This window comes from Abramis brama (genome assembly GCF_963993115.1).
Source record: "Abramis brama genome assembly, chromosome: 21".
Classification (NCBI taxonomy): domain Eukaryota; kingdom Metazoa; phylum Chordata; class Actinopteri; order Cypriniformes; family Leuciscidae; genus Abramis; species Abramis brama.
The window spans coordinates 7,970,495-7,990,436 of record NC_139983.1 but is presented as its reverse complement, the minus strand read 5'-3'; the positions used below and the strand labels follow the sequence as shown (position 1 = coordinate 7,990,436).

General features: G+C 37.9%; 2 protein-coding genes across 4 annotated transcripts in view; both read left to right on the top strand.

Annotated features, from left to right (window-relative positions):
• Nucleotides 1-3,682: 3,682 nt before the first annotated feature.
• Nucleotides 3,683-16,228, top strand: gnmt (glycine N-methyltransferase). Its single transcript, XM_084096966.1, has 6 exons — nucleotides 3,683-4,027; nucleotides 6,799-6,926; nucleotides 7,005-7,118; nucleotides 7,194-7,336; nucleotides 13,024-13,148; nucleotides 14,754-16,228. The coding sequence occupies exons 1-6, from the start codon at nucleotides 3,822-3,824 to the stop codon at nucleotides 14,923-14,925; spliced, it is 888 nt and encodes a 295-aa protein (XP_083953092.1). The 5' UTR covers nucleotides 3,683-3,821; the 3' UTR covers nucleotides 14,926-16,228.
• A 2,506-nt stretch (nucleotides 16,229-18,734) lies between these two features.
• Nucleotides 18,735-19,942, top strand: part of lgals8b (galectin 8b) — a 28,166-nt gene continuing 26,958 nt past the window's right edge. For all 3 annotated transcript variants that reach the window (XR_014603963.1, XM_084096708.1, XM_084096707.1), the window contains exons 1-2: nucleotides 18,735-18,915; nucleotides 19,160-19,248. Coding sequence is in view for 2 of the 3 variants with exons in the window: in XM_084096708.1 (XP_083952834.1) it covers nucleotides 18,877-18,915; nucleotides 19,160-19,248 (128 nt within the window). In the remaining variant the exon portion in view is untranslated. The remainder of the gene's footprint in view (nucleotides 18,916-19,159; nucleotides 19,249-19,942) is intronic.

Sequence of the window (19,942 nt, the reverse complement as noted above, 5' to 3'; positions counted from 1 at the left end):
TGAAAAAAAAAAATCATTCTGAAAGTGATTCCATTTTATTGTTGTGGTGAGGACTCTGCTATTCTTTTTATATTTAGAACTATTTTTAGAACTATATCTGTTATAGTTATCGTCCTCTGTGCAAACGGGCCTTAACTATTTTAATTTCTCAGATATTTTTTTAGAGATCCTGGGTTATTCCAGACTCCACTAAACTTCTAATCCCACATAAAACATCCATCTAATTTAAGAAATTAGATATATTTTGTTATATACTGATGAATTAATATAAATATAGTTTCAACAACACTTTCACCAATTTTATAATCAAAATAGCAAAATAATAAAAATGTTGAATATAAAAGTCTTTAAAAAAAAGTAGCAAGAAAATCGAAAGAGCAGGAAGACTGTAAGATTTGTTTGATGAATGTGACCAAATGTAATGTCACTTTATTGGGGCTTATTGTAAGTTATTTATTCTAGTTTGCATAATTTATAGTCCATATGTAATGTTTTAAATGTTATAGCCTATATTATAATTTCCCAATACAACTGTGGGTATGTAGGCCTGCTTTGTCTTTCATTTGTGAAGATGGTCTATTTGCGCTCAGTTGTGTTATGACGTATCAATGCATTGAGTAACACACTTTGCAGCTGCGAAGATCAAGTGCTCAAAGTGTTTCTCCCAAACAACAACATTTGTAATTCTTTACACAGATATTTATTTATACTTCTTATTACTCTTTTATCTGTAATTATACAACCACCCGGTCTCCCCCTACATTTATAACAATTTAATTTATAACAACATACATATTTGATAGCCTACTTGACTGTGAACAGGAGCCAAAACATTTGTTTTAGTGAATTACATAATGATGATTTACACTCAGCACGAATAAACTCAGACTTGAATGCGCAGGCGAAGATGATGATTTCCTAGGCAATTGGTAAGGCGATGAGGACCTCTACTGGTGATCTGAAGTAACTATGCTTAAAATGTATTTTAACATTGGCATTGTACAAGGTTACCTCAAATAAATAATAACGGTCTAAGCTGACAAACCAACATTCAAAATTTATAGCAGCTTATTTAATGTGTTCTACTGCAATATCTGAAATTGACATATGTTGTTTATCTGTGTGTCCTTCATAACTGATGGTCTGCAAGGATCACACTGATCTCCTTGAGTAAATTGTTTCTGCCCCAGAGCATTTCAGTTCATTCATGTAGGTATCTCTGATGGACGAGGATAGCAAGTTAGTATCATTTTAGCTTTCCAGTTAAAATATGCATTTATTACTGATTACTTATTACTTTATTATTGATACAAATACCTAAGCTAAAATAATATGTTTTTAATAATGTCTACATTAATACTTGCTTAAAACAATCACTAGCAAAGTTTGTATTTTCTGTTTATTTTGATAAATAAAAGAATTCTTTTTTCATATCATTCAATACTGTCATTAAAATATGTTATTATAAAAATATTAAGTATACAATATACAGATTCTGAAAGCATTGAAGGAGATCCCATAATAATTTAATATAGATTTACAGTAGTAACAATAAATGATATTTTACTACATGATATGATTATTAGTATCTAACAACACACCTGGGAACAATCAGGAACAAATCAACATGAAAAACTACAAAGGACTACAAACATGGCACAGAAACAGGAAATAAGACAAAAGTCCAAACCAGACATGGAAACACATAGCATGGCATAAATACTGGTGGTTGAGTGGTTTACTTGTTACATCACCTTGCACTGTGAATAATTACTTGATGTATTCAACAACAAAAAAGTACAATTATTTGTGTGTTAGTTATGTTAGATTGCTTTTGTCTATAATTGTTAGTAAATTAAGATCATACCACATTTTATGAGTTATTAATGCAGACATTTGGATAATAAAAGGGTTCACAAACTTATTATTGCAACTATAAGCTTTGAAAATCAGTGTTTAAATTTTAAGACATATGGCTGAATACAACAACAAATTTAGTGCAGTTTTGAGACTGAGGCCTTTACCTTGTGGCTGTTGCAAAGATTATCTGTCTCAAATAAATGTGAATATATTATTTTTCTGTTGATACATGTAGTGCATTTGTATTGAGATAACATTCATCAATCATCACTTGATCAACACAAATATTTCATTTCAGCTGCTCTTTAACCTCATTCTTTTAGTGCAGAAGGTCAAAGGTTGAAATGATGTTTATACTGTTTGTCCATGCCTAAGTTAATAATTTAATTACACAAAACCAATGTCTTGTCCATTATGAATGTATGAATGTCCCACTCTTAAGGAAAGAGAAAACGTAGACTGAATTTCCTTGTTACATTGTCAAATGTCTTCTAAATTGTTTCTCTTTCTCTTTTCTTCTTTAGCATACATCTCAAATGTGTATGAAAAAAAGACACCTGGTCTATTTAAAAGCAGTTTGGATAACAATGTAGCATTTTCATTTGTACATTTTTTATTTATTTCTTCCTCACAGATCTCACAGATAAAGTGTGCAATTTTGGTGTTAAAACATTTATCTCATCCCATCACTATAAGGATGTCATTTCTAGGTTGATTCTTTTGGAAAAAAAATAAAAAATTGTTCTGTTTGTTTGGGCATACCGAACATCCTATATATCATATCATAAAGTCTTGTATCATACAGCTTTTTTAATGGTTTATTTGTTAGAAAAAACAACATGTTTCACATTGTAAATTAATACTTTACAGGGCCACTCAATTAAGGGAAGAATTTGATCAAATATTTGATTCAAGTAACTTCAAAAATACAATTTGGGGGTTAAGCGTTAAGCAATAGTTAAGCATAGCACTTGGACATTTGTTATATGTAGGCTATGTTTTGCTTTGTCTAATTGATGTAAATTGCCTCTGATTTAATGCCAATTGACATAACACTCTATTCGCTTACATATTTACTTAATTTGAATTGACTGATTCCATGAACAGTCAACATGAATCAGACTGTTTTTGTAACTGTTATCTTTCATCCAGTGCTATTGTGCTTGAATGGATACTACACTATGTAGCCAGCTAATTTACTATTTCCTTCTCAATCAGTCACACTGGTGTCACTGAGTACAAGAGAGGTGAGGGGGTGGAAAGAGATTATCTGTTCAAGAATGCAAGTGCAAAAAATAGTGCTGAGTCCAGACTTTGTCTGCTGCAACTGAAGAAAACTAATTTACAGACAGTAAATTATACATTTTCATAGCTTTATCATGACTGTAATTGGACTATTAGCCTACATCAAAATGTCAAGTTACACATAACATGTTACTTTTCAGTGTATTATCTTAAATAAGACAAACTCACGAATGAAAACAATGGACATAGAAAACAGCTATGAGACTTTTTTCTTTCCATAAATATCCATTTTAAAAACTCTAAGAGGCAGTGTTTTTTTTTTTGTTTTTGTTTTTTTTTTGATAAGTAGCCTACAACTACAGACGTAAATTATCTTTTAGTTCCTAAGACCCACATTTCGACATTTTGCCAACATTATCATATCAATCACTCTCTTCCTGACATCTAATTTTAACCTTTTAAAAATATGATGAAATACAGATCGGGTGTGTCAGCAGCCTGGCACGTCATCACACGTCTCGGCCAATTGCAATGTAGGCGTAAGTGTATACTGGCGTCCGATTGGTCAAAAGTTTCCGTTTCAACACAGACGCAATATAAATGTCAACAGACATGTAAGCATGAAAAAGAGACGCAAACAACCGAGGACAGAAAACAGGCAGGAGGTTTATTTCAGATCCGGAAGACGAACAGTTCACGTGGTGTGATAATTCAGTATGGTGGACAGTGTTTACCGCACACGCTCTCTCGGTATAGGTGCAGTTGGTCTTCCTGATCAGTATGCCGACGGTAAAGCAGCGAAAGTGTGGCAGCTGTACATCGGAGACACTCGGAGCCGGACAGAGGAGTACAAGAGCTGGGTGTTTTCCCTGCTCAGAAAACATGGGGTTGAGAGGGTGCTGGATGTAGCCTGCGGTACAGGGTATGAACTAATAAAACTTATCAAATTAAGAAATGAATAAAACGAATAAAACTCTCCCTCACATGATATCTGATGGGCAAGGCCAGGGCGATTGTCTGTAGTACTTTATTTATTTACTCTGCTTATCTGTCCGATTGATAGGAGTGGGGGTCATTTCAGATTTAATAACAAAGCATTTAGCCTTATGGACATTTAGTCCACTGATAGATTGGTTACTGTCTTGGTTTACTCAACTCCACCTCTTAGCTACTAATCTGGGTCATGTGGGTTGGCCTTGAAGCTTTTTGATAAGTGGAATGCCATTTGGCTAAATTACACAAAGTCAGTTTTGCAGCCAGTCCAACGATGAAAGAGTACTTGTGCTTTTTTTTTGCCACTGGCAGCTGTATAGCTGTATTTTAAGTGATGTTATATCAGAGCCGTTGTGTGTTATATTTTGAAAAAAAAATGTTTTATCTTTTTGTGTAATAGAATCATCTTTCAAAAGTAGACTGTAACACTTACAAGAAAATTGTAATGCTTACAATAATACAATAAGCTTTTAACTCCGTTAATGTATTAACTAACATGAACTAACAAATGAATGAGCAATACATATGTTACAGTATTTATTAATCTTTGTTAATGTTAGTTAAAAAAATACAGTCATTGTTTGTTCATCTTAGTTACTAAGATTAAATAAATTCTATAGAGGTATTGTTCATTCTTAGTTCATGTTAACTAAAGTAGCAGTAGTTATTGTAAAGTGTCAATGATAAAATAAAAATAAAAAGTGGCATTTGAATTTGACTGCAAAAAAAAATCTGTATGACACCAACAAAGTAATACATTATATGTTTATTGAAATATATTTTGTAGGTACAGCATAAAGAGATGAAAGTAAGTGAAAATCGGGGTGAAAATATATATATATGATCCACTGGAACTTCTGCTCCCTGCCAATTGACACATTGATGATAGTCTGTATTTTGTGGAGTCTTAATGGACAATTGTCAACTCAGCATGACCTACAAAACCTGTTTTCTGTTTAGACGTACCTTTGAACTCCAGCCCAAACATGTTGTTCTGTTTTTCTATTGGATTACAAATGCATTACATTTCCCAGGGGTTTTTGTTCACTAATGGTCTACTTGCACTGAGCTTTATGAAGTACTTCAAATTTGAAATAAAATGGCTCTCTAGTTTCGCTGTATATGTTTACAATGTACCATTCTTGTCTTGTTCCTGAAACTCCACAAAGTTTCTGCATCCTGTAGAGACGTTTGCGCAATTTTTCACAGATTGGATTAGCAAATACACAGACGTTTCAGACGTTTTCATGTAGCAACAGAAACACTTTTCATTCAGTACCTTATGTGCTGCTTAATACAGCACCTGTATGTACAAAAATTAAGTCAGCAGAAGCCTATACTAATAATCTATGGCCTGGTTTCAAAGACAGGGCTTAGATTAAGCCAGGATTAGGCCTTAGTTTAATTAGGACAATTAAGTAGCTTTTATAAACATGCCTTAGAAACAAACATTACTGGTGTGCATCTTGAGCCAAAACAATGGCACTGACATATTTTTGGATATATCAGTGCAAGTTGGTTTCAGTTAAAACAGCTCAAACATGCATTTTAGTCTGGGACTAGTCCCCCTGTAGTCAATAATTGTATAAACTCATCTTTGATCACCAAAATTACATATTTAAATAAATAAAAATTCTGTGAAAAAAAAATTCTTCATGCCTTAAAATAGCTTGAATGTAACTCTACACCCTTGCTTCATTTAGTATAGGCCAGGGATGGGGAACGTCGGTCCTGGAGGGCCACTGTCCTACAGAGTTTAGCTCCAACCCTGATAAAAACTTTTAAAAACTAAATTTAAACAAAACCTGCCTGTAGCCTTAGTGATCCTGAAGACATTAATTAGCTTGTTCAGGTGTGTTTGTTTAGGGTTGGAACTAAACTCTGCAGGACAGCAGACCTCCAGGACCGACGTTCCCCATCCCTGGTATACGCGGTTACATTAATATACAAATTAGACCCGCCTCCAATCACTTACACCAGCTGAGAGATCCACTCGGTCAACTTTACCATAGTAAACGCTGCATAATAGCAAGTGGAAGTACTGGTTTAATTCAGCCATATATTTTTGAACCAGAAACTGATTCAGAAGAAGTGGAAGAGTGAATTATACAGGGTCTTCTACAAGTCGATGTATCAGAATGATGATGTATTTTATGTATCGCTCTTTACAGCTTCAGACACATAATGGTAATTGATATGATTAGCCTTTTGCTTGACTACTTTATCAAACAGCTAATAATGTGTTGCTAATGTTACAAAAACCATGTTCCCGTTCACCATCTCAGAGTCTCACGGCTGCCTTCTAAAAATCAGTATCCTTAGAAATGCTTTGAACAACTCAGAATGTCAGTGGAGAAAGGTATATAGTTCATTATAACATCATAATATACATCATATACAAAATTCACCTGCTATATTGCTAAATGTACATGATTTTTCATATCATCAGAAAAATATACCAGGATAGCCTGGCTTCTCTTGAGACTCGCCTGCTTTGCAGCATAGCAAACGATATGCTAAAGCCCACCAGCATGTTGACGTGATTGGTTAGTTTATGACGTCAGAAACACCGGCGATTCCAAACCGCGTTTTTGAGACATTCTTTAGTTCACTGCAGTTTTAAGGAGAAAATACTCAGCAATGGTGTTGACATGTATTTGCACATGGTTTTATGTTTGCACATTTTTACCTTTTTTTAAGGGTGGATTCCATCATGTTGGTAGAGGAGGGATTCAAGGTGGTTAGTGTGGATGCCAGTGACAAAATGCTCAAATATGCTCTTAAAGAGAGATGGGAGAGGAGAAAAGAGCCAGCCTTCGATAACTGGGGTAATGAAGATCTCTGTTTTGAGTGAGAATAAAAAAAATTAAAAAAATGTTTTAAAGGTTTCTCCATGGTCTTTTTAGTAATTGAAGAGGCCAACTGGCTAACATTACACGAAGATGTGAAGAAACCTGGAGATGGTTTTGATGCAGTAATCTGTCTAGGGAACTCATTCGCTCATTTACCAGACTTCAAAGGTAAGAATACCAAAGCAAAATAGGTTTCAGATTTTGACAGATTTATATAAATAACTTCTTTATCATATTTCACAGGGGACCAGAGTGATCAGAAGCTTGCCTTGCAAAACATAGCCAGCATGGTGAAACCTGGAGGGATCCTAATTATTGACCACCGTAACTATGATTACATCCTCGAGACTGGTCAAGCGCCACAAGGAAAGAATATTTACTATAAGGTAAAACGTCTCGGTTACTTATGTAACCCTCATTCCCTGAAGGAGGGAACGGAGAAGTTACATCAGAATGACTGACGAATTGGGATCTCACCTGAGAAAGTAACGTTGAACATGACTGACTGAAAGGGAACCCAGTTGTATACATGTAACCACATCACAGTTCTCTTCATTGTGTTTTAAGAATAGCATATATAGACTATGGTGCTTGGCTTTTAACTAAAGTTATGAATTCACTTGATTGTTTGTTAGCTGCAAAAAAAATTGAAAAAATATAGTCATATTCCATGTAAGCCTTCAGGTAACTATTTTGTCAGCCTTACCTGCCTAAACATGAATGTAACTGAGCCAAATCATGGATTAGAAGACAACACTGTAGGCATATAAGAAGGAATTTAAAAAAAACATACAGTTTGACAGGATCTGTAGTTGGTGAATCATTCTATAAAATTATGCTTAAATCTGGAGAAGCTATACCTGTCAGGTTTGGCATAGACGAAGCAGACAGAATGGTAAGTTAAATGCTTTAATTTGCAGAATGGATCGGTACAGCGAAACAGGTGAGTAAACAGTAAGTTGAATTTCAGATGATAGCTTAACTGAAGTGTAACCAAGTCTCTCTCTTCATCTTGCAGATGATGATGAAGGAGTTCCTTAGAAGACGGAATGGTGACTGGCTGAGAAGATCGGGATCGAAGGTAGGTATACAGGTAAGTATGGCAGAGAGTCTGTGTCATGTGTAGACGAGATCAGACAATGACTGAATGTTTGTAGCAGGTATATATGGGTGAACTGATGATGAGGTCCAGGTGACGGTGATTAGTAATCAGGTGACAATGAGCGTGTGAATGACTGAGTGGGCGGAGTGAGGAAATGAGTGGAAGGAGATGGTGATGGAATCCTGACAGTACCCCCCCCCTCCCGAGGCGGCTCTTGACGGCTGGGAAGAAGAGAGATGTTGCCGGCGGCAAGGTCGACCACGACCCCTGGGAGCTGGGCGGTCAGGATGGTCAGAATGGAACTGGGAGAGTAAGGCTGGATCTAGGATATCATCACGGAGCACCCAGGAATGCTCCTCTGGACCGTAGTCCTCCCAGTCCACCAGATACTCCAGACGGGGACCTCGCCGCCAGGAGTCCATGATGGATCGAACTCTGTAGATGGCCTCTTCTTCCACAGGAACGGGAGGAGGAGGCACGTCATCCGAGGTGGAATCTGAGGGAACAGAAGAGACTGGGTCAGTGAAGGGTTTGAGGAGAGAGACATGGAAGGAAGGAGAGATCTTGTACTGAGGTGGAAGGTTGAGTCTGTAGGTTACTTCGTTCAACTGCCTCTGGATGGTGAAAGGTCCAATGAATCGAGGACTCAGCTTACGGCAAGGCAGGCGGAGGCGAATGTCCCTCGTCGATAACCACACCTTCTGACCAGGTTGGTATTGGGGTGTATCGGCTCGTAGACGATCCGCTTGATCCTTGTGCCTCCGCACTGCCTGTTGTAGATGCACATGAGCTGAGTCCCATACCCCCTCACTCTGATGGAACCAAAAGTCGACAGCTGGAACCTCCGAGGGCTCACCCGACCAAGGGAAGAGAGGTGGCTGATATCCGAGGAAGCACTGAAAGGGGGTGAGCCCAGTGGTATGCTGAGTGAGGGAATTCTGAGCGTATTCCGCCCAGGGGAGGTATCGGTTCCAGCTGTCTTGGTACTGGTGGCAATAAGTTCGCAGATAACGTCCTATCTCCTGAATCTTCCGCTCAGTCTGGCCGTTGGTCTGCGGATGATATCCTGAAGAGAGGCTGACAGTGACCCCGAGGAGCTTGAAGGCGTGCCACACCCGAGAGATGAATTGGGGTCCCCTGTCCGAAACGATGTCTTCTGGAATGCCGAAATTTCTGAATACATGATGAAACAATGCTTCAGCTGTTTCTAAAGCCGTGGGTAAACCAGGTAAAGGTATCAGCTTGCAGCCTTTGGAAAATCTATCCACAACGACGAGCACACAGGTAAATCCACCGGATCTAGGAAGGTCAGTCATGAAGTCCACTCCGATGTGTGACCAAGGGCGTCTGGGTATAGGTAGTGGCACAAGTTTACCCTCAGGTAGTTTCCTGGGAGTGTTGGTGATGTTGCAGACTGAGCAGCCATGGATGAACCTGGAGACATCTTCGGAGATGGACGGCCACCAGTACCGCTGACTGAGGAGCGAGAGGGTACGCTTGCTACCTGGATGTCCAGAGCCCGGAACTGTGTGAGCAGAGTCCAGAAGGGGAGTACGAAGATGTTGAGGTACGAAAGTACGCCCTTCTGGACCTCCCGGCGGAGCAGGATGGCGAGAATTTTCCTGAGAGATTTGCTGGTCAATGTCCCAGAGAATGGGACTGAGGATTAAGGCTGGAGGGAGGATGGTTTCTGAGGTCCTCTGAAGATGAATGATGGAGTCTGGAAAGAGCGTCTGCCTTGCAATTCTTACTTCCTGGACGGTAAGTAACAACGAAGTTGAATCGAGTGAAGAAGAGTGCCCAGTGGGCCTGGCGAGGATTCAATCTTCTTGCCTCACGAAGATATTCCAAGTTGCGATGATCTGTAATTACTTCTAACTGGTGATTTGCTCCCTCCAGCCAATGTCTCCATTCTTCTAAAGCCAGTTTTATGGCTAGCAGTTCCCGGTTGCCGATGTCGTAGTTTTGCTCCGCCGGGGACAGCTTTTTGGAAAAGGCACATGGATGGAGTCTGGGAGGCTCACCCTGCCGCTGTGACAGCACCGCTCCAACCCCAGTGGAAGATGCATTGACCTCAACGATGAAAGGAAGTTCTGGATTGGAATGGATGAGGATTGGTGCTGTCGTGAAGACTTCTTTGAGGCGATGGAAGGCTTGGATAGCTGTGGGATTCAAGGACAGAGACTTGGGTCGATTCTTTAATGAAGATGTGAGAGGAGCACTGATGAGACTGTAGTTCTTGATGAATCTTCTGTAGAAGTTTGCAAAACCCAGGAATCTTTGAAGTTCTTTGACAGATGTGGGTAATGGCCAGTCTTGGATTGTTTCCACCTTCCTCTGGTCCATCTGGATACCATGCTGATCTATGATGTAACCCAGGAACTGAACAGAGGTGATATGGAACTCACACTTCTCCAATTTCAGGTAAAGCTTGTGTTCTCTCAGTTTCTCTAGTACTTGAATGACATGACGATGGTGTTCAGCAATTGAAGATGAATAGATGAGGATATCGTCAATGTAGACAATCACAAAGCGGTTGAGGTACTCATGGAACACTTCGTTCATGTACCCTTGGAAGACCGCTGGAGCGTTGGACAGCCCGAAGGGCATAACCTGATATTCATAATGGCCAGATGGGGTGACGAACGCTGTCTTCCACTCATCTCCATGCCGTATACGGATCAAGTTGTATGCACTCCGAAGGTCCAGTTTCGAAAATATGCGAGCCCCACGCACCTGCTCCAAGGCAGCTGGGACCAGAGGAAGGGGATAACTGTATTTGACGAGTTGAGATGACGATAATCGATGCAGGGCCTCAAGCCTCCGTCCTTCTTACCCACAAAGAAGAAACTTGAAGCGGCAGGGGAGGTCGATGTATGGATGAACTGTTGTTGTAAAGCCTCCTCCACATACTCCTCCATGGCCTTCTGCTCCGGGATGGACAGTGGATAGATACGACCTTTAGGTAGAGTGGATCCAGGTAGCAAGTCGATTGCGCAGTCCCATGGCCGATGAGGTGGTAGTTTAGTAGCCAGTTTCTTGCTGAACACATCCTGGTACGCCTGGTACTCCACTGGAATCTCTACTTGATGCTCTACTTCAGGGCTCTCAACCGAGGTGGAACAAACAGGAACTTTGGACCTCTTCTGAGGCGTCGATGATGAAGAAGGGATTTTCTTGATGGATGACAGACAGGACAAATGGCAGGACTCACCCCAACGTAATACTTCACCAGATTTCCAGTGGAGTGTCGGCTGATGTTGAACTAACCAGGGGCGTCCCAGGATGAGCTCAGCGGTGGACTCCTCCAGCACCATAAAAGAAATCTCCTCTGAATGAAGACAACCAACACGCAGCGTCAGAGTAGGTGAACAGTGACAAATTCGACCTCGACCCAGCGGTTTTCCCTGGATGGTTTGTACATGGAGGTCTTGAGAATTGCGATGTTTGCGGATGTAAAATTTTTGGAGAAGCTGTGTGGAGATGAAATTCCCTGCCGAACCAGAGTCAATAAGGGCTTGCGCTGAGACACAAATACGAGAAGTTAATACATGCACAGTGGTGCGATTTAAAGCTTCAATTTTAGGTGAGACTTGAATTGTGCTTACCGCTGGGCATGGAGGTCGAACAGGGCAAGAGCTGAGAAGATGATTATCAGATGCACAATAGAGACAGAGTTTATGAAGAATTCGTCATTGACGCTCTGAAGCTGGAAGATGGGCGGAGCTGAGATCCATAGGCTCTGGTGCTGGAGGAGTGACTGATGGAACCATGGGCGGAGGACATACAATGGGAGTCGGAGAATCACAGGCTGATAGTCTTTGCGAAACTCGAATGGATTTTTGAATTAATTTCTCAATTCCCAGACTGTCGTCGTAAACCACCATCAACTGACGAATGTTAGGGTTCAAACCATGACGAAAAGCTGTGATCAATGCTGCCTCATTCCAACCACTGGATGCCGCTAAAGTGCGGAATCGTAAAGAGAAAGTACTCACAGAAGATTGGCCTTGACGAAGATTGTAGAGTTGATCATGTACTGAGAGATCGGCAGCTGTTTGACCGAAAACTTCTTTGAAGTGTTGTATGAAACCGGAGAGGGATTTGACGACTTCCGAATCCGAATTCCACAGAGACTGTGCCCACTGAAGTGCTTGCCCAGACAGAAGTGAAATGAAAGCAACACGAGCTGAATCGTTGATGAATTGATGTTCTTGCATGGAGAAATACAAAGATACCTGAAGTAGAAACCCACTGCAGTCCTCCGCCTCACCGGAGAATGGTCGGGCCATGGGACACGCTGAGGCAGTGAACGAAGCAACGGGTGCTTGAGGAAGTGAAGCTGAAGAGGTGTGTTGATGAATGGCGATCGGATTGACAGGTGAATTCGCTGTGGATTCCGAAGGATTCTGCATGGTGGTCTGATCTTCTGTCAGGTTTGGCATAGACGAAGCAGACAGAATGGTAAGTTAAATGCTTTAATTTGCAGAATGGATCGGTACAGCGAAACAGGTGAGTAAACAGTAAGTTGAATTTCAGATGATAGCTTAACTGAAGTGTAACCAAGTCTCTTTCCTTAGAAGACGGAATGGTGACTGGCTGAGAAGATCAGGATCGAAGGTAGGTATACAGGTAAGTATGGCAGAGAGTCTGTGTCATGTGTAGACGAGATCAGACAATGACTGAATGTTTGTAGCAGGTATATATGGGTGAACTGATGATGAGGTCCAGGTGACGGTGATTAGTAATCAGGTGACAATCAGCGTGTGAATGACTGAGTGGGCGGAGTGAGGGAATGAGTGGAAGGAGATGGTGATGGAATCCTGACAGTACCATAGTATATAATAAATTATATACACTATAATGACTCATTAAGCAAGTCATATTTTTATCAATTTAAATTTAAACTTAAAAAAAAAAATACTCTGTTGCATTCTGTGAGGCTCATATACTTAAGGACTTATGTTTCAGAGTGACCTGAGGCAGGACATATCCACCTCAGTGCTGTGGGTTAATAACAAGCCTCACATGATCACACTGGACTACACTCTAATACTGCCTCAACCAGAGGACATTCAGACTCCGCCTGAGACGAGGTACTGTGACCTTCTGGTGGGGTCAGTTTTTGGGTGGTTGTGATGCATTATCAGTGCTTAATACACTATAGGAGGCTGTACTGTACCAACCGGTAACACTTTTCCGGTAACACTTTATTTTAGGGTCCAATTCTCACTATTAACTAGTTGTTTATTATTAGCATGCTTATTACTAGGATTTTGGCTGTTTTTTAGTACATATTATATTGCCTTATTCTGCATGACCTTATTTTACATTTCTTAATCCATTCCTTAAGTTCCATACCTAAATTTAAAAACCTTACTAACTAATAAGCAGTAATTAAAAAAAGGCAAAAATCATAGTTAATAGTGAGGATTGGACCCTAAACTAAAGTGTGACCCTTTTTCCTGTTGAACTGAAGTTGTTTCGAACCGTGACCCCAAAACCGAGTTAAGTAGCGAACCGTGACTTCTGTGTACCATTACACCCTGCAAATTCTTTGGTTTTCCAGCATATTTGAATCCTTTACAGCAGTGACTATGATTTTGAGATCCATCCTTTCACACTGAGGACAATTGAGGGACTCATACGCAGGTATTACAAAAGTTTCAAACATTCAATGATGCTCCAGAAAGAAACACTATGCATTAAAAACCAGGGGTTGTAAACTTTTTGAATTTGAAGATCAAGGTAAATTGTACTTAATTTGTCTTCTGGGAGACATGTAAGTATTTTTTGTAGCTTCCGAAGGGCAGTACTATATGAAAAAATATGATATTTAAACAAAATAAGAAAAATGTACATATCATCCTGTTCAAATGTTTACACCCCCGGTTCTAAATGCATCGTGTTTCCTTCTGGAGCATCATTGAATGTTTGAAACTTTTGTAATACTTGCGTATGAGACCCTTAGTTGTCCTCAGTTTGATGTCATACAAAAATTTACATTTTGTTATCATTTACACACCCTCATGTTGCTCCAGTCCATTCCACCATATCTATTTTTTACATTATTTTTTGCAGGATATTTGTCCTCTATCTCTAAGTTTACTGAGCCAGAACAATTACCTCAGCGATTCTTGAAAACAGGGACCTTACAGTTAATACTTATTTATATTTTTAAAACAATCAGCCATAATCATCTGAAATAAACAAGGTCTGAATCCATAACATCGCAAATGCTTTACAGTATGCAATAATACAGCCTCCAGTGATGTCATGCTTTAAGGGCTGAGCAAGTGTTTATTCATACGTAAATCTGTGCATTTCGCAGTTATAAAAAAGATCAGCCTTAAATTTATGAACAGATTTATGCCAGCCGGTAGCCAAACAATCAATGCATCCCTAGTATATGTAAAATAATTTGTAGTTAGCATTTAAGATAAATCCAAAATTATTTGTAGAATTGGAATGAATATGTTTAGATACTTTTTAGAGGTTCGACACAAACACTAGTTTGCTTAACAGTTCTTTCAATACCTCATTACTTGTCGTTTTTGTTGATCTATTACTATTTTATATGAAATTATAAATGTGTGAATTCTGAATGTGTATATTTTATATACATTGAAAATGTATGTGTGTATCAGGAATTGGTTATACATTATGTTTTTATTCATATGTTTTTTCTTTGTGTCTTGTAGTAAATTCCGCCTGTCATACTACCCCCATCGTGTGGAGAGTTTTAAGGAGATTTTAAGAGCATCATTTTTTGGAAAATGCGAGCACAATGTATATGGTGATTTCAAGCAATACACCCCAGGGCAAGGAGAAGTGCCCTGTTATTTCATCCATGTGGTTAAAAAGACTACTTAAAGCCACATGAATTCTGCAATTCACATTTCATCTTCACATGGAAAACTGTGTTTGTCTGTGCAAATGTCATGACTGGGGTATCAGGGAATTCTTTTAGGGTTTTTTTTTTTGTGGAAAATGTAAAATTGATTTAGGGATTTCATACACAGATTTGGACCTCATTTGAACTAGTAAGAGGCCCACATACTCTTAATTTTATTACTTATTATTTCCTTCATGCTTCACAATACTTTTTTTGGTTTTTTTTTTACCTTTCACATTATACATTCTTGTTCTTTAATTATTAGAAAGAATTATACCACTTCTTGTATAATTGTTTTGATATCCAGGTTCCACATTTCTACATGAGTTAGAATGAGTGTCTAAATGTAGAGCCACAATTACTTTGTATCTTCTTGAATTGCAATTCCAGAATAACAGAATTCTTTTGCGTTGAAGATTTTTCATTTACATTGTACTTTACAACAGAACATATTTAAGAGCCTGTTCACACAGAATGTTTTTTGTTTTTTTTCCACTGTGCTGCTTTGTAATTGTTTTTCTAAACATGCTAGATGGACATCTTTGGACACTGACTCATATCAGAATATAAAATGATAAATACATAAACACCACCTTTTCCCTCTCCCAAATATTAAATCATTGTGGATTATGCTACAATATGTAATATATTTAAAATGAATATAAATATAATTATAATAATAGTTGTGACACAATGTCACAGGTAATCACATTCATGCTATTCAGACCAACAACACTATTTGTGTTGATATTACTTTTATAAAGATTTCAGTAAAAAAGTTATTTAGTAACTTGCATATTAGACACAATATTGCAAACTGACTGATAGTGAATTGAACTATTGATACGCAAAGATTAAAGTTTACTCTACTGTTTTTTTTTTTGTTGTTTTTTTGTTTTTGTTTTTAATGTTTAAACTATTTTCTTGTGGAGTTTTTGCCATTGTTGCTTTTGGCTTGCTTGTTGGGGGCTCTAACTATTTTCTTTTCCTCCTTGTGTCAAGTTCATAGTTAAACATGTTTAAAAGTTGGATTAATTAAACCAATTAGTTACATTGTTAAAAAAAACAACGGTTTATGAGACCATTTGATTCAAGTAGTGCTAAAAAGTGTGAATTACTTTAAACTGTATAAAACACCATGGTAGACCAACAGAATTCACCCAAATGTTGTCCCCCAACTTGTCTGAACAAAGAACTTTAAACAATATTGATGAAATGTAAGGGTTTGTGATTTCCCATCATGAATTGCAGCATGAATAAATTATGAGGTTTGTAAGAGAATTATTGTTTCTGTTTGCTGACCAAAAAAAAATTTAAAACCAGTTTTATCTTTATTATTGGTTATTTGTTGTGTTGTGATGTTAAGAGCTCACCTTTTAAAAAAATTCTACAAGATGTCACCAATCTTGAGGTTTGTGAGTCAAATGTTTAGGTCAGTGTAACTTGTAAAACTACATTCCAGACATCTTTGCTTTGTAAGGTGATTGCATTTTAATTTATGGGAGGAGAGTATTTAAATTAATCATGCAAGGTGATTTACTTAGGTCTGCGCTAGTCAATTTACTGGTAGCACATCTTAAACCAGATGCTAATCTGGTAGATTGTGTTGGTCATTATGGAAATGATCCGGCTGCGTCTATTTCTTCATCCTTCCCACGGGTCATTTTGAACCCGAAATTATTATTTTTATTTTATTTTTGACAAAAAATCGGGTGTTCATTGGAGTGGTCAAAGACCTTAAGGAATTTTGTTCCTTGGAATACACAAAAACAATTGACTGGGTTTATGTGTCTATGTGGTTGAAATAAAAAAAAGAAAGTAACAAATCTTTCCCTCACTGGTCAATTTGACCTCCATAGGAATACATGGAATGTTAGGATTTTAATTTGTCAAAAAAATATAACAAATTCTGGCACAATTCAGAACAAACACACACGAAGGCATGAGACTATAGAACATCCCCAATGCTGAAAACATCCACATCCATACACACACGCACACGCACATCTAGGATAGGAACTCCCATTAAAATGAATGGGGGTCATAAGTCATCATTTATATAGCGCTTTTAACAATGTAGATTGTTCCAAAGCGGCTTTACAGAGATACAAGGATAGTTTAAAGTAACAGAGATTGTTTTGGCTTTAGGCCAGTGGTTCCCAAACCTGTCCTGAAGGACCCCCAACACTGCACATTTTCTTTGTCTCCCTAATCAAACACACCTGATTCAACTCATCAGCTCATTAACCCATGTGATAATGAGCTGATGAGTTGAATCAGGTGTGTTTGATTAGGGAGACAAAGAAAACGTGCAGTGTTGGGGGTCCTTCAGGACAGGTTTGGGAACCACTGCTTTAGGCTATAGCAGTTCTTGAATAAAGTTATTTTCCAGCTAAAGTTAATAGTAATGCAACTCAAAGGATGCCAGCTGCCTTAAAAACCCAAAAAGAAGAAGAAGAAGAAGAGCTAAAGTTAATTTGATTGATTCACTTCCGTCGCAACGATCATTAGGCTAGTTATTAACTTAGGGGCCGCTAACACGACACCGTTTTAACAGGAAACTCTACACAGACTTTAAACGCGAAACCTGTGAGAACGCTGATGGCGTGCACGTGCGTATTACGAGTTCAGGTTTGTAATTCCCTACAAACCAAGCCTTAAAAAACTACTTGTCTGGCCTTAACATTTTTTAACAGAATTTTATCACTTCGGGGTAGATACGCGAACCGAATTTTCCCGACAACACTTTATCTGTAGAGTGGTATTAGACAATGCAGACTGCACACAGATATGAAGTGGTTATAGATTTAAACACATTTACAATGTAGAACACCCCCCCCCCCTTTTTTTGTTTTGTTTTTTTTGAAGCTGTAACAGCATTTTTTTATTTATTCTGAATTAAAATCAGCATTTTCAAATAAATATTCTTCAAGGTTTTACTTTTTTCTTACTACTTGAATTATTGCAATATCTGACACTTCAGTTTATACGGGAAAAAAAACTATATCTGAATGCATAATGATGAATAATTGTCTTTATGACCCAGCGGAACAGTTAATTTTCTCCATAGAGCTATATGGCCATCTAGTGCAAAAGTCATGAAACATCATGTTATATTATTTCTTTCCACAAGAGGTCGACGGAAACACCAGAGACGTCCAATGTGAGCACCCAATTAAAAGGTTATTTTGGAATGTAAATTGAAAGAATGTGCTTAAATTATTATTTATTTATTATTTATTGATAAATATCTAGTAATTTTAAGGTAGGAAAATAGATAAAATATCATCAAAATGAAATTAAATAAGTTTTCTGGACAAAAAAAAAGGTTAATTTTAGGGCTTCGGGTCATCGGAATTAACGTGTTATACCTAGGTGATTCGATATTTTGGATTTATTGGTGATTCAATATTTTTGAATCATCAGCCAATTTCTAATTTCCTCCGTGTAGAGTCTTATGTTGACAATCATGCACTTGAGTGTCATTAAGTTAATGCCTAAAAAATAAAGAAAATCACATTCATACAATTTGATTTTATTTTTATTTTTTTATTTTTTTATTAAATTAAATCAAATAGCCTAAAACAGCAACAATCTGCAGTAGCCTATATAATCAATAATATGGGGGGGGCATTATTAGACATTTTACTGTAGACTATACATCTTAAAGCATGCTGTAGTCTGCATTCATTTTATTTATAATTCAGTCGTTGTCTACTTCATATTCCTCTCGCGCAGATTTGATCTCTCTCGCGTTCGTTTTTACAGTCTGGAACCTCCTACAAATGATGCTCAAACATGGTGTTTCAGCAGGCAGCTCCGTAGAGATGTAGCCTGTCACTCCGTTGTCAATGGAGAAAACTGGATTTTAGCAAGGCCGCGTTGTTTTGAGAACTTTAAGTATATTATTCTTAAATAGAGGAATATTAATGTCAGTCGCAAATGCAAAAAAGACGATTCTCAATCCGGTAAGTCATCGATTTATTTATTTGAGACGCCCTTACAGCTAAGCAAAGGCTACGACAACAATACATACTGTATTTAGCCTGCTGTTTATAGCCTACGAAATTAACCTTTCTAAAGCGTTGTTTGTTTGTTTGTTTTTTAAGCATTCTGTTTCTAGCATCATAATAGTAACCTAGACTGCAATAAAATGCAAAATGATTGTGTTTATAACATTATGAACGTGGTTTTTATTTTTATTTTCACCAGACTGTCCCCTTCACTGAGATTATACCGGGTGGTCTTCACCCAGGAGAGATGATTGTTATACAGGGATGTGTTCATCATGATGCTGACAGGTAAAGTCAACTCAATACATCCGTTGGTTTATTCTAATGATAAATTACATGATAATCTTAAAGCATGCATGCCATATTCTTCATTCATTTTATTTATAATTATTTATGATTAAGGTTCTATGCCCGCTGTGTCCCAGTTTAATTTAATGTTTATTGTAGTGAACACTATCGTCTGCTGCATATGGAACCGTCTGAATATTCCACCCACAAATTACAATGCAAACGTATAAGCAATGTCAAATAATTAATTCATTCAAGTGATTAAGTTTTATATATTTAGGATTATGGCATGTTCACATACACTGTTAATTGTCTCACAATGATATGCTATGGGTGGAATCCCCCCCCCCCCCCCCCCCCACACACACACACACACACAAAAAAAACTCCCTTTATTATACAAATTATTTATATTACAAATAATTTATAAATAAGAATTTACTATACAATTCACCTAAATTTTCACATTTACAAGTTGTGGTACAGCCAGGTGAGATTCACTACAGGTGGTATTTTAGCAATAACTCAATTTATATGAATACAGTATACTCAATTAAAAACCCTATATTTCACCTAAATGTTATTTTCTCATTTCAGTTGCCTTAGTAGGTTCCAAGTGATCACATTGACGTAGGCTTACTACAAATGAGGCCTACTAAAAAGGGAGGTACAAATATTTCAGTGTAATACAATA

Coding starts and splice junctions, on each gene's coding strand:
- gnmt (XM_084096966.1), top strand. CDS start 3,822: ATGGTGGACAGTGTTTACCGCACACGCTCTCTCGGTATAGGTGCAGTT. Junction 7,337..13,023: donor GAAAGAATATTTACTATAAG/GTAAAACGTCTC, acceptor CTTATGTTTCAG/AGTGACCTGAGGCAGGACAT. Junction 13,149..14,753: donor CAGACTCCGCCTGAGACGAG/GTACTGTGACCT, acceptor TGTGTCTTGTAG/TAAATTCCGCCTGTCATACT.